This window comes from Periophthalmus magnuspinnatus, chromosome 5, assembly GCF_009829125.3.
Source record: "Periophthalmus magnuspinnatus isolate fPerMag1 chromosome 5, fPerMag1.2.pri, whole genome shotgun sequence".
Lineage (NCBI taxonomy): Eukaryota > Metazoa > Chordata > Actinopteri > Gobiiformes > Gobiidae > Periophthalmus > Periophthalmus magnuspinnatus.
Genome location: NC_047130.1, coordinates 13,598,647 through 13,612,883, shown reverse-complemented (window position 1 = coordinate 13,612,883; position 14,237 = coordinate 13,598,647). Strand labels below are relative to the sequence as shown.

The 14,237-nt window shown below is 40.9% G+C and overlaps 1 protein-coding gene across 2 annotated transcripts in view; it reads left to right on the top strand.

Moving 5' to 3' along the window:
- LOC117370916 (TBC1 domain family member 9B-like) overlaps nucleotides 1–12,702 on the top strand; it is a 28,652-nt gene extending 15,950 nt beyond the window's left edge. The window contains exons 12-23 of one of the 2 annotated variants that reach the window (XM_055221793.1): nucleotides 833–1,035; nucleotides 2,374–2,456; nucleotides 2,839–2,965; nucleotides 3,518–3,616; nucleotides 3,745–3,813; nucleotides 4,532–4,775; nucleotides 5,634–5,699; nucleotides 6,834–6,902; nucleotides 7,294–7,341; nucleotides 8,254–8,289; nucleotides 8,539–8,636; nucleotides 8,751–12,702. In XM_055221793.1, coding sequence (XP_055077768.1) covers nucleotides 833–1,035; nucleotides 2,374–2,456; nucleotides 2,839–2,965; nucleotides 3,518–3,616; nucleotides 3,745–3,813; nucleotides 4,532–4,775; nucleotides 5,634–5,699; nucleotides 6,834–6,902; nucleotides 7,294–7,341; nucleotides 8,254–8,289; nucleotides 8,539–8,636; nucleotides 8,751–9,125 — 1,517 coding nt within the window. In that variant the 3' untranslated portion in view covers nucleotides 9,126–12,702. Of the gene's footprint in view, nucleotides 1–832; nucleotides 1,036–2,373; nucleotides 2,457–2,838; nucleotides 2,966–3,517; nucleotides 3,617–3,744; nucleotides 3,814–4,531; nucleotides 4,776–5,633; nucleotides 5,700–6,833; nucleotides 6,903–7,293; nucleotides 7,342–8,250; nucleotides 8,290–8,538; nucleotides 8,637–8,750 lie in introns of both variants that reach the window. The other variant, XM_033966468.2, reaches the window with a different exon arrangement.
- The last annotated feature ends 1,535 nt before the right edge of the window (nucleotides 12,703–14,237 follow it).

Below are 14,237 nucleotides of genomic sequence, written 5' to 3'. Positions count from 1 at the left end.
TATTGACCTCTTGGTGGCACCATAGAGTAAATGAATCCTTATGAATTGTCGGTACATGTGTCGGCACAGTTGACTGAAAGTATCGATGCTTCATGGGGCTTCATCTCACCATCACTACCTACCACTGTAGTTACATGACAAAAGAGACACACAAATATGGTATACTGGCCAGCCCAGAACAGGTGTCCCGAATCTTCTTAAATGGGGGGAGGCGGCTGAAGGTGGGCCCCAGGATTGGCCAGGCTGGGAAATTGTCTTCCAATTACAGCCAAGGGCTCACGCAGCTATGATTTCATGGGGAAAGTAGACGGATTCAGGGAAACACACACTAAACATAATGGACAAATACAAACAACGAAAGGAACTTAAGGCCTAGGGCCACAACAGTCTCATTTATCTATTGGGATAAATAAACCTTTAACCTGTTACTACTCCTGAGACTACTGCTCCCACTACTGTTGCTTTTATTACTGCTTCTCCTTTTATTACTACTTTTGCTACTACTACTGCTGTTACTGCTCCTAGTACTACTACTTCTAGTAATACTGCTACTGCTATGGCTACTACTGCTCCTACTACTTACTACTTCTATTAATACTACTACTACTTAGCAAATTTACTTACATTTTGTTTAAATGCAGTAGGGTCTGGATCAGCCACATATAATATATTTTCTCCATTGTAGAGACAAAAAAACTGACCAAACTAAATAACTGCTATTACTCCATCCACCTTAGTTCTGCTATAATCCTTGTTTGGTTCTGAGTAGGACTGTACATTTGTGGGTGAGCCCTCTCTTAGCCGTAGCTCAGTCCCTGTGTGTCTCCCTTAGGTGCTCTGGTGGACCAAGGGGTGTTTGAGGAGCTGACGCAGGCACAGCTACCGGCTCTGTATGGGCACATGCAGAGCCTCGGCGTCTTGTCTTCCATCTCCCTGTCCTGGTTTCTCACCCTGTTCCTGTCGGCTCTTCCCTTCCACAGCGCCACAGTGCTCATAGACGCCTTTTTCTGCGATGGCATCACCGTCATCTTCCAGGTATAGCCCCTTTTACTTAACCTACTTTAATGACCTGGATTTGTTTCTTGTTATTACATTTTCAACAAAACAAAACAAAGAATCCAACACCGCTTACTCCAACACACAAACAGCCAGATACGCCTAACCATACTAGACTTTTATGATGTCAAGTTAAATTATGAGGAAACCAGTCAAAAATCAGTCTGCCAGTCGAGTGAATGCATTTTCTTACCTCTTGGAATAAAAACTGCCTTACTGCCTTGGAATAAAAAGATGCATTTTGAGTGTGAGCTTGCTTGCCTCTCGATATGATCTGTAATGCTCTACTCAAAGCAATAAAATCTCCATGGAGTAAAGCTATACATAGTGCTCATTTCATGTTCAATCTTAACCTTGTATAAGTAGTAAATATACCACGAGCAGTCCTCATGAAGTGAAGTAATCAGAGCTAAATGTAGAGCCACTGGGGCCACTCTACAGAAAACACTTCAGTCTACGGCTCAAAAAGCTTGTTCCACCTCGTGATATCATACAGTGATAGGTTTCCACGGGAAAAAAAAACACTGGGAGCAGCAAATACTTTTTGACATCTAAAATGAAGATAACACTGTATATATTGTTTTTTTACCTTTATGATTTGTATAAACAACTATACTTACTTATGAAATCCATGAAATGCTGCAGAGACTTCTGCTCCTGAACCTCTGCAAACAGCGTCTGCAAATCAGGGCTGTATGACGTTACTTTCATCTTTATGCAGGACTGTAAGCTGTCGTCTGTGAGGTGTGAGCGGTGTTTGTTTTGTTTTGGCAGGTATATCACCTTCCGCGAGTGTGACGCTTATTTTGAGTGACGAAAAATATTATTTTATTTTAATATTTTAAGATCACAATAATCTTCCAATGTAAACTACAATTTAAAAAAGAACCAACACAAATAAAATACACTTCAACTAAATACTTATGATTTATTTTCCCAAGCCACGCGGGGCCGCAGTATAAGGATGAATGAGCAGCATGCGGCTCCAGAGGCAGGGGGTCGCTGACCCCTGGTCTAGAAATACTCCTCGGAGCTTTAAAGTCTCTTTACTTTCACATTTGTGTTTTCAGACCCACAGTTTGCTCCTGGTGCCAGCAAAAGGTATAAAGACAGCCACTAAAACAGGATCTGCTTCAAAGTTGGTGCTATGCACTTTTGGCATTTGGTGACAGAGTGTGAGCTTTAAAAACACGGAGGAGCCTTTTGGATCACCACCAGTTCATAGACCAGTGCATATTTAGCAGCAGTTTAGCAGGCTCTAGAATCTGTAATAAATCAAAATAAGTAATAAAGTCCTATGTATAATGTGTCCTGTAGGTGGCACTGTCTGTTCTCTATGACAACATGGAAGCTCTGTTAGCCTGTAACGATGAAGGAGAGGCCATGACAGTTCTGGGCAGGTAACACTCACCAGAGTTATTATTACAGCTACTGATGCTGAACTCTCACTCTTTACATTCTCCTCTATCTCTCCTCAGTCCTCTTCCTTTTCAAATACTGTCCTTCTTTTGTGTTCCCTTCTCTACTGACTACTCTCTTCTCTTTCTTTTTTCCACTCCTATCTACCTCCCTTCCTCCATTTCTCTGCCATTCTCACTCACCTCTCTCTCGTTCTTTTTTCTCCTTCCCCCATATCTTGCTTCCCTTTCTTTCTGTCCCCCTCTTCTTTTACTTACCTCCTTTTGTTCTGTCTCCCTTCCTATCTCTACACGTTGTCCTCTCTGTTGCTCTCCCCCTTCTCTCTTCCATGTTGTCTCACCCGTCTCACCTGTCTGTGGGCAGGTACCTGGAGAACGTGATGAACCCAGAGGTGGAGGAGCACATCCCAGTTCTGCACTCGGCCGTCTCCTCCGAGGATCCTCCCTGTCCTCAGATAGATGTCTTCACTCTCATCAAAGAGTCTTACCAGGTCAGGAGGAAGAGGAGAGGAGAGATGGGAAGAGAAGGAAAGTGAATGGGAGAGGAAAGGAAAGAAGGGAAGAAGAGGAGAAAAGATGTGGGAAGAATTGAGATTAGGAAAGCGGAGAGGAGATCTCTGTGTCCTCACTCCCTCTGCCTTTAGAGCAAACTCAAGTGTGCACTGTCCGCATAGTGCTGCGGAAATCCACTCTAAGACTCTCTCACTGAGAGAAAGAGTAGAATTCATCAAAATGAATTCGTGCAATATTTGTGAGTTCACAAACTCATGAGAATCCATCAGAAAGTACTTGGTTTGGTGGAGGTACCTGCTTGTCCGGAGTGCCGTGTGAAGTGCGAGTGCCGCCATGTTGTATTTCTAGGAAGCACACATATTAACAATAAGACAAAAATACTTCAAGATGTACTTCTGTGTCTTTTTGTCCACGTCCCTCTCCTCTCTCCTTCCCTCCTCTCTCATTGTCTCATCTCCTCTTTTGTTCTCTCTCTCTCTCTCTGTCTCTGTCTCTGTCTCCCTGTCCCTGTCCCTGTCCCTGTCCCTCAGAGGTTCGGAGGTCTTCGTGCAGACGTGATCGAGCAGATGAGGTTCAAACAGAGACTGAAGGTGATCCAGAGCTTGGAGGACACGGCTCAGAGGAGTGTGGTCAGTTTTTCTTTAATTACTTTGACTTCATTTGAATGTTTGAAGTATGAGTACTGCGGTACTTTAAACATGACTGTAGATACTGTCCCGATAGATATGACTGATATGACATATGCCCCGACTTACAGGTGCGCGCGGTGATGACGGAGTCGGCTTTTACCATTGAAGAACTTGAGGAGCTCTACTGCCTCTTTAAGGTCAGAATACGTGTACGTGTGTGTGTACATAGTATTCCTTTGTACACACAAAATTCCACAACATTTCTGCTCCAAGTCCACAGTCCTTCACCAGACTCTCTGATCATATTGCCTTCACCACTTTAGTTTTGTTTATATGTTTTGAATACCAGCTGCTGCTTGAATACTTTAAGTTCAATTCAATTCAATGTACAGTCTTAAAGTAATAAAATACTCCCTGTATTTTACCTGTATGAGGTATTAACTGCTACCACCTAACACATACTCAAACATGTGTGGATGACATGTAACACCTCTTCAGGCATCTTTTTGATGAGGGAACAATGTTATAGCATTGTAGAAAGCTGAAAAAAATCTATTTTGCATCATACCCTCCCCCCTTTAAAGAGCACCCTTCATAAATGCTTTTATATTAGTGATTCTTGAAAGTCAGGACAAAACCTTTTTTTTCCCCCAAAGCATTCTACAGTTACGAGAGTTGTATATCTATGGAGAGTAAGGTCTGTTCTAAAAGGTTTAACCCACTACCTACCTCAAAGTGCTATAAAGTGCAATATACATCAAATCTATTATTATTATTATCATCATTATTATTATTATTAATACCACTGACCGTGAATGAATGGCTTACGTATTTTCCATTTAGTACATATACATAATAAAAGTATTTGTAGTACTTTTGTATTTGTGTTAATGTTTCTTGTCCTTCTGTCCCCAGTCCAAACACATGAGCAGCTGTTACTGGGGTCCAGGTCCTGGTCCAGGTTCTGCGGGTCCTGACCTGGTGGTGCCATATTTGGAGCAACACCGGGTCGACCACGCCCACTTTAGTCAGCTGATCACAGAGCTGTCTCCATGGAGATGGAACAGCCACACCCACAACATGGCCGCCCGACTCTTCAGACTCCAGGATCAGAACCAGGATGGACTTGTCAACTTCAAGGAGTTCATCTACCCCCTCAGTAAGACCAGCTGTGGACCAGTTTAGACCCTGATATGTCCTGGTTCAATGTGCTTTTTATATAGTTAAACCTGGTTTAGATCTGGTTTAGATATGGTTTAGATCTGGTTTAGACTGCGAACCTGGATTACAGAGTTAGTGACTGGTTTAGCGGTAATATGAAGCTGGATCACTTTCTATCAGGGTAAATCTCTATGACCTGAATTTAAAGGCACTGTACTGTCTTCAAACATAAAAAACAGAACTAGTTCTTGTTCCTCACTTACCTTACACATTCCAAGCATCCTAATTATTTACCTCATTGAGTTTGGCTGTCCTCTAAAGGTCATGGAAAGCTCTTGTAGATTTTTGCCCAACCCACACTTTCCCTCAAAAAATCTGGTGTTGACAGAGCAAGTTGTGAACCTACTTCATAACTACCACTTATCCGCTTATCCTGGGTTAGTCTATCTGGATAAGAGAAACTTATCCAGGATAGTCCAGTGAGGTTCATTTTCTGATCATTTATTTGAATAGATTCTTTTTTCAGACCAAGGTTTCGTTTGTTTTCATCCAAAGAGAAAAATAATTTTTAAAAATGAACTGTCCAGGATAAGTTCAGGCAGCTGTGTTGTAGAGGCTGCTGGTTTAGGCTTGGCTTAATCCTAGCTTGGGGTGCGTTCACACTTTAGTCCTGGTTTGGGCCAGGGTTGAGTCTTAATGTAAATGTGGTTGGGTTCCCTTCTTGTCCTGGTTTAGTCCCGATCTAGTCCGGAATTAGTTACGGGTTTAATGCCAATGTTGATTTGGTTTCTGCACAAATGTGAGCACACCCATAGTCCTGGTTTGATCCTGGTTTTGCCCTGTTTTTTCTTCTCAGCTGTAATGTACCATGGAGACCTCACAGAGAAACTGAAGCTGCTCTACAAACTGCACCTGCCTCCAGGTAAAGAGGGTCTTATCCTCCTCATGGGGTCATATCAGTGTGAGTCTGCCCCAATATCAGAGGTGGCTAGTTACATTTACTCAGTTACATTTACTTGAGTAACTTTTTAAAGAAGTTGCACTTTTCAGAGTACTATTCTAGTAGCATGCTCTTACTGTTACTCGTGTAATATTTGTATTGAAGTAGCAGTACTCTCACTTGAGTAATATATTGTACAATGTCACAGTACTGTTACTTGAGTAATATTTGTATTGAAGTAACAGTACTGTTACTTTAGACTTACTCACAGTGGGAAGAAGAACCACAACTTTTACTAAAGTGACTTGACCTTTATGTTGACAAAATGAAATGATTTGAACATTTCTTGTTTCTTGTAGCTGATTCAGATGTGATTTAGTTTGTCTCATTTTTGTGTCTATCCTCTGAAAATACCACATTTTATGCAGTATTTTTTTTTCTTTTACCGTTAAATTCACTTCAAAATCACACATTTTATTCTTACTTGAGTCATTTATTTGGCCACTACTTTGTACTTCTTGAGTAATATTATTTTGAAGTAACATTACTCTTACATGAGTACATGAGTGAGTCCACCACTGTGTATGACTGAGTGAAGAATGCAACAATGTTTGGAGCCACATGGGACAGTAGAGCTTTTTAATCAGAATCAGAATCAGAAGACTTTTATTGCCATAGTCTGTGAACACAGTTCACAAACTAGGAACTTGCTTCGGTGAAAAAGTGCAACATAAACACACTGAATAAATACAAATACAAATAAGGGCATGCACAAAGTTAAAAAGATATGCTTAAAAAAATCAAATGAAATACTTAAAGGGAGAAATATATACAACAGCAGCATCAGAACAACAGTGCAAAGTGGCTTATTAAAGTGACCGGTGTTATAAAGTGTCCAGTTTAGTGCGGATATTATAAAGTGTTCATGAGCCAAACAGCAGAGGGGAAGAAACTGTTCTTATGGCGAGAGGTTCTGGTCCCAATGGACCGTAGCCTCCTGCCAGAGGGAAGTGGCTCAAATAGACTATTTTCTCTTTTCCTTGATTGTGGGTGCAGCGGTATTGTTTCTTCTCTTCCTTCCTAAATCCTTCCCTCCTTGTGTCCTTGTGTCCTCAGCCTTAGCCCCTGAGGAGGCGGAGTCAGCTCAAGAGGCCGCTCAGTTTTTCACCCCCGACAATAACAAAGGTACAGCCATGTCCCGTGTATCCCTGTGACTTCGTCTGATACATATGGCTCCTTTCTCACCATTCTCCCTTCTTTTCTCCCTTCCTTCTTCCAATCCCTTATTGCTCTTCCTTTATTACTCTTTCTTTTTCTCTGACCTTCTTTCCATCTTTCCTTCTTTATCTCCTTCCTTATGTCCTTCCCTCTTGTCTATCACATTCTTTCTCATCTTTCCTGTCTCTCCTTTTTTGCTTCATTCCTTTTCCCTTCTTGCCTTCCTTCTCTTTCTTCTTTTCTTTCTTTTCCCCATCTCTCTCTCTTTCTCTCCTTTCTTGCCTCCGCCCTTCTCTTCCCCTCTCTCCTTCCCTCTCTCTCCTTCCTTGCTTCCTTCTCTCTGTTCTTCTTTTCTTAGATGCTTCCTTTCCTTCCACCGAGGACAGGAAAGAGGATGGGATTTCAGGTCTGTTCGTTTTAAGTTTTCTCCAGCTCTTGTCTTATGTAAAAAGGGCAGTGCACATCGTCCTCTGATGCACACATCACCACTGAACACTGTGCCTTATAAGGCTTTAAAACAACTCCTGTAAATATTCATTTTCTCTGCAGATTACTGATAGAATGAGATACATATCGCACAGCAGTGGCAGGAGAGGAAGGGTAGTGCTGAGCAGGAGTTTACATCACCTGTCCAGGCAGAACCACACGCTTTGACAACACTTCACAAAGACAAGTGTGTCTGGAGCCATGTGCTGTCTGCCCAGTTCCAGAGGGCATGATTGACATGCGGATTAACCAATCAGAGACGTATGGCAGCTCACATTTAAAACGGGGGGAAAATATAACAAGAGGACTGAGAAAACGTGTGGACTTCTGTAGAATCAACACAACTCTTATTTATCTCGGGTAAAATAAGTTCTATATTTTGTTCGGAATGATACAAGAGTTTTAGAGAGGAGAAGTCTTGAGCATTTGAGAGACATGTGTTCTAAATGATCAGCTGTGGTTGGACCGCCTCAAGTTAGGACGAAGTGTTGTCACTTTGTGCTTTCTGGTGCTTTCTGGTCCGACTCCTGACCTTTGGAACAGCCTGCTCAGGCTCAGGGTTTAATGCACAGAGAGAAGCAGGAGAGGAGCCGGTGCTTTCTCTGGTTCTCTGCTGTGACTCTCGACCTTCTGCTCAAACTTTACAGCGCTGCATCTCTCAGTCAGAGCAGAGACACATTGAACAGGTTCCAATGGTGGCTCGGGGTCGATGTGCGCATGCTTGCGTATACAGAATGATGGAGGTGGCTGGAGCATGTCAAGGCCCTTAATCTTTAATTTTGTTTAGTACTTTTACCTTTTTAAACTACTTACATTTGTGTTTTTGCAGCAGAAGGGAAAACTGATGGAGAAAACTCAGAAAAGAAAGGTAACCAACCAGCGGGCATTTTGGGACCTTGTATAACCTTCTATGACCCCTGTCTGATCTTTGTATGACCCCTGTCTGAACTTGTATAAACCCATATGACTCCTCTCTTACCCTGTGTGACCTTTGACCCTCTCCGACCCTCTCCCGCCTGTATAACCTCTCCTGAACCCTATGTGTCCCATCTGACCGTCGTATGACCCCTCTCTGACCCTGTATGACCCCTGTGTGACCCTGATCCGTGTGTTTCAGAGGAGAAGGTGAAGGACTACCGCTTTTATCTGCGACAGTGGGCTAAAGAGAACGAGCCGAGGAGGGAGAGCATCAAAGACCTGCCCCGAATGAACCAGGTACTGCATTCACTGGTACTGCTATATAAGACTCTGTACTGCATATTTTCAGATCAGCAGCTGTAGTAGTAATGGTGCAGTATCTGTAGTAGTAATAGTACTTGTGTATTTCAGGAGCAGTTCATCGAGCTGTGTAAGACCCTGTACTGCATGTTCTCGGAGGACTCGTGTGAGCAGCAGTTGTACCATTCCATCGCCACAGTCGCCTCTCTGCTGCTGCGCATCGGGGAAGTGGCCAAACGCTTCACAAACCACGCTTCTAAACCCGCAGACTCCGCCTCCGACCCCACAGAGCCCGCCCCTAGCTCCACCTCCCCTCAGGGACGAACCGCGGATGCCGATTGGTCCATCAGTTTTGAGCAGGTGCTGGCCTCTCTGCTCACTGAAACACCGCTCGTGGACTTCTTCGAGAGGAAGGCCCTGCTTCGAGACAAGATGGCTGCCACGCCAAGGAGCAGGAGGGAGTCAGAGTCCGAGGCGCACAAGTGAACACAAGGCTGTACACCACTACAACTGTCTGCAACTCCAATGCGGAACATTCACTGCTACAAGAACTGTCTGCAACTCCAGTCCAGAACATACACTGCTGTAGGGTTGTTAAGTGATGATGTCACTTCTGGGTACAATCAGCAACTTCACTGCTAATTTCTAGCTTTGTTTTTGTTCCTTATTCTTCAAACAAGAGACAGTTACCTTTCAAAAGTGTATGTTTAACCACAAATTGTATTAAATATGTAAATAATGTAATAATCTAGCATAACATGGCATTACCACTGTGAATATCTCACTAACTGCTGGTCAACACTAATGCTAGCTTAGCCTAGCCAGCTTCTTATCTCAACCTCGCACACACTTTTAACCTCGTTGGCGTTAAACAACTGCAATCCTTTTTAACGTGCGATGTTATGTCCATTGTTTTCAATGAGCTGATGTGCCTTGGACCAGGAAGTGACATCAAAATTAATGACCCTATAAAAACTAAGCTCAGGATAGATCGTCAAACAGCTAAAACTAATGGTAAAGTCCACTATCTTTGTTGAGAGCATTAAAAATGTCCATAGAGATTCATTGGTCCAAACAAGTAATTATTTGAGCCATGGAACAACCTGATAAACTGCTGGGTCACTACCATAGACGTGCACTGAGGGGGAGTGATGTCACTCACTACATTCAACTCCAGTTATAAGTTCCATATTTGATATTTCGAGTGGGCAATGAAAGAACCAATCAGCAGAGAGGTTGCTGAAGGTACGATCTCTGTCTACCAACCCTGTTGCTAACTTCACTGGGAACCAACCTCTGGGAAAGAAAAAAACCTGATGAATCTGTTATGAATGTTCATGTCTTGGGGACAAAATGGTGAAATAAAAACCATAGGGTCATGTACAGTGGGTTCATACGAATGTTTAAAGACCAAAGTAGCAAGGCTCACAGCTTCAGCTACAGAGACAAGTCCATTTCTCAGTAGAATGTTTCAGTAGAAATTGAATTGGAGCCAGAGTTGACGGAAGCGAATCGTGCTCATGCTCACTTCCTATTTGGAACGTGGCGGCTAGTGAGCTAGCTCTGTTCATTTACTGTCTATGGTCACTACCGATAAATACATGAATCACACCATAGAGTCAGGACACTTTTGAATGAATGGCAAATTTAATATTTAACACCTCACCTTTACATAAATGATTAGCCAGTAACAGTATTGGACCAGGTGTGACAACACAATCCTTATCTCTGTATTTGATTTGAGTGGGTTGGACTAGTTAATATCAGGTCAACCTTCACTAATGTTAAGTGTTAAAGTTGCATTATATAACTTTTCTGGTGTAGAGTCTGCCACCTGCTTATCTCCATGGAGTTGTTGCCACAGTATAGCTTTAAGGAGTCAAGTAGCTCCCAGTTTTTAAGATATGTATTTTTTAGCAATAAAATATCTGTAATTGAATAAACGCGAGCAAGTTATATTACTATTGAGCTGTTTAGCATAAGTTGTTTTTAACATAAATATTTTAGCATTAAAAAATAAAAAGTGCATTTATTACTTATCTTTCTTTTTATTTTATTTTTTATCAGAGACCATGTACTAATGCTTTAATCTTACAAAAGAAAAGAGGATTTGTATCAGATTTAGCTCCTGCTACTCCATCTGCAGTCCCTGGTCATCCCCATTATTTGATGTATTTCAATACTAAGGAATAGACTTGGTGCTTAATACCAATTCCAATACCATGATGATAGTTCCAAACGCTCTTTCTTAACACAATAAAATGGGATTTTCCACATTTAATGGCAGTATTTTCTTTTCTATTCCCATGTGGCCTTATATCTGTGTAATCCCTCAGTGGTCCAGGTCCATAGTGGTCCATGGGTATATACTAGTCTGTGTCTTATTCTGATACAGCTCAAGATCGTTCTAAAGCTGTTCAGGAAAGGTTCATTTCTTTGTTCATACTTTGTTCATACTTTGTTCTCTCATACTGCTCAAATGAGTATCTACTAGACAATAGTTTTAGTATGGATTAGCATGTTTTTTGACAGTTTTGACAACCCTATTCACTAGTCCAATCTACTCAAATCAAGACTTCAACTCTGGTCTCAAGTAATTTTAAAACAATGGGGTGTTTTTTGTTTGTTTTTAGGCAGTACAGAGCTGTGACTGCAAAACTGGCATTATGTTATTGTTTCTGAAATGTTTTTATATCTACATTCTGAAAAACATGTACTAAAAGACTTTTTTTTTTTTTTATTTACCAAGAAAGCAACATATGGCACCGGGGATGTGATATTTGTTTATAGGTTGTTGCCATGACACCACAACATTCAAAACTTCCTATAGTTTAAAGAGCCCATACTTCACTATTTTATGATCTTTGCTCTAATGTTGTTTCCTCATCACAAACAAACCTGGAGTTGTGTTTTGTTTTATTCACACATGTTTAACACACAAACATATTTTGGCTGAGTTCTTCTCTCAAACAGAAAACACTCTGTTCCACCTTGTGATGTCAGTCAGTAATACAGGAAGTGTCACACTGTGTTTTTAAACTCCACACACCTTCACTAGAATCATTTGGATCATTTCAACCCAGGGATTTACAATCTCTACTGAACTAAAGGTAAAAGGTAGTTGTTAACAAACTACCGCTTCAAGACATCACAGTGTGGAACATCGCATTTTGAGCTTTGGAGATGTAGACAAAGTAATAATAAAGGTTTACTCAAATAGGTGTGAATAAAACAAAAAATGGCTTGAAGGTCACAAGAGTCAATTTTGCACAATTTATGGCTTTTTAAAAGAAAGTGCATATGATGTAAGTCACTAATTTCACTGAAAGGTAAACTTTATATTTATGTCCATTTTGGTCATGTTTGTACTTTTACTTCTAATTCTGTTTTGACAGCAGATGCGACATATGTAGAGGTAATTCCCTGACACCCCATGGATACTGTTGCCGTGGTATTTGTGGCGGGTTGCTCATGTTTGTAGGAAGAGCAAACAATAGTCAGGTGGCAGTTTGTGAAAAAAGTTCAGAAGAAAAATACAGGAAGTATTGGTGAGATCTAGAACAAAATACTTCTATATGTCAACCACACCAAAAATTCAAGGACAAGAATTATAATTAATTGTATTCATTATAATTATTGTCAAATATAGAGCCGTTTTGGCTCGTACAGTTGCTAGGTAACAGTGATAGGAATTAGGTGTGAAATTATAAACTTGACCAAAATGATATTGAAAAACATGAAAAACTAGGCAAGATTTTTTGGAAAATTCTAAATTAAAGAGGGGGTATTATGCAAAATCTACCATGTTAAAACATTCTTCCCTTATCAAAAACATGCCTGAAGAGGTTTTATAATTCATCCATGCATGTTTCAGTAACTGAGCGATCTCTCCCGAGCTGTTTACTACTAGTATATTGTAATTTTTCCTCAGTTTAATTCTATTGACATTTAGAATCCTCATAAATGATTCTTAAATATGTCAAATTTACTGCAAAAATTATTTTTTGTTCAAATACTTCACCTGTGTAATGTATGCTTCACATTAAATGGTTTCTGTCACTTTAAGAGACCTGAGCGCACGGTGTTGTGGATCTATACACTACATGTGAAATTCAGGTTTTCAAACTGTCATTTAAAGGGTTAAATATATATTTATTTTTAAAAAGATGATATTTTAGATTAGAGCAGGGATAGATCTTTGTGTTTAGTCAAAACAACTATGAAATAATATGACTCTTTAATAATGTTACAGCTGTTTATACAAGTGGACATTTATGTGACTTTTCTAAAGGAAAGCATCAATGTTAAGTATCTGGTGACATCACGCAGGACTGTCCTGACAGCCAGATATTTCTGTTTTCAAACCCCTAGCAGGGTCTAGAGGTATAACACCAGTGTGATCAAACAGGTGTCCACATTTCAAACTCCACCCCTGAAGACAGATGTTTGTAATCAGTGAGCAAAGCAAAGACCAATATGGCAGTAACCTCCCAGACCTCATAAAGTGACCTCATAAGTTGACCTCATAAAGAGTGGCCAAGTGGTCTAAGGCACTGGGTTAATGCTCCATTCTCTTCAGAGGTGTGGATTCGAATCACACCGCGGTCAGTTTGCTGTCTGATACCAAACTCAACAAAACTAGGCCCTGAAGTAGGGTTTTCAGCGGCCATAATCGTAGCACAGAGTCAGAACGAAAGGAAGCTGTGTGGATATACACTTCACACTGGATAACCCCATTTGAGAGACCCCATTGCCCTTTAATCTCCCTGTTGAGCGCTTTTATGAAAAAGACATCACCTTTATGCACAAGAAGAAATCCCTCATTGGCGCGATTCCAGCCAATGCAGGGAAATCTGAAGGTCACACTCGGCCACAACAACTCATGTGTACAGAGTCACACTTTGTCAACAGAAGCAATAGCTCAATTATAATATGACATGTACCAAATTCTCCATCTTGAGCTGGAGAAGCCGTTTCTGGCAGGATTTGAACCTGCCTGGGGAGACCCCATTTCAAGTCCATCGCCTTAAACTCTCGGCCACAACAACAAGGTACCATGTCAGTATCAAGTCAATGCACTCAACATTCTGAAGAGATTTTGGTAACCCGGGTGAAAAGCATGTTGAAAAACACAGCCACTTTGTGATCTCAGTGTCTTTACATATAGATCTTACTGTGACGTCACTGGTGCAGTGAGCTGGACACTTTATAATTGTGCAGTCACAGAATAATGTCTGTAGTGTAATTATGTTTGAAACTGCAGCCAGTGAGCCCAAGAAAATTTTCCCCTTGGGAACAATAAAGTTTATCTTATGGACACAAGGACACTCAACAGCTACAGCTATCTGATGACTGGTTAAGAGAAATAGAGGAAAAGAAAATGGTTGAAACAATGTTATGTGAGATACTTTGGTTGCATTTGATGTTCAGATGTACTCAATGATCGGAGAGAATCAGAATTAATGTTGTACAGAAGTTCTTTCAGTGAGAGAATACATTTATCTCATTTAGTCATTTATTTTTCATTGGCTACTTCTTAAAAAAAATCACAGGTTCAAGTATTTTCCAAATTATAGACAGAAATTACAAAAACAAGTC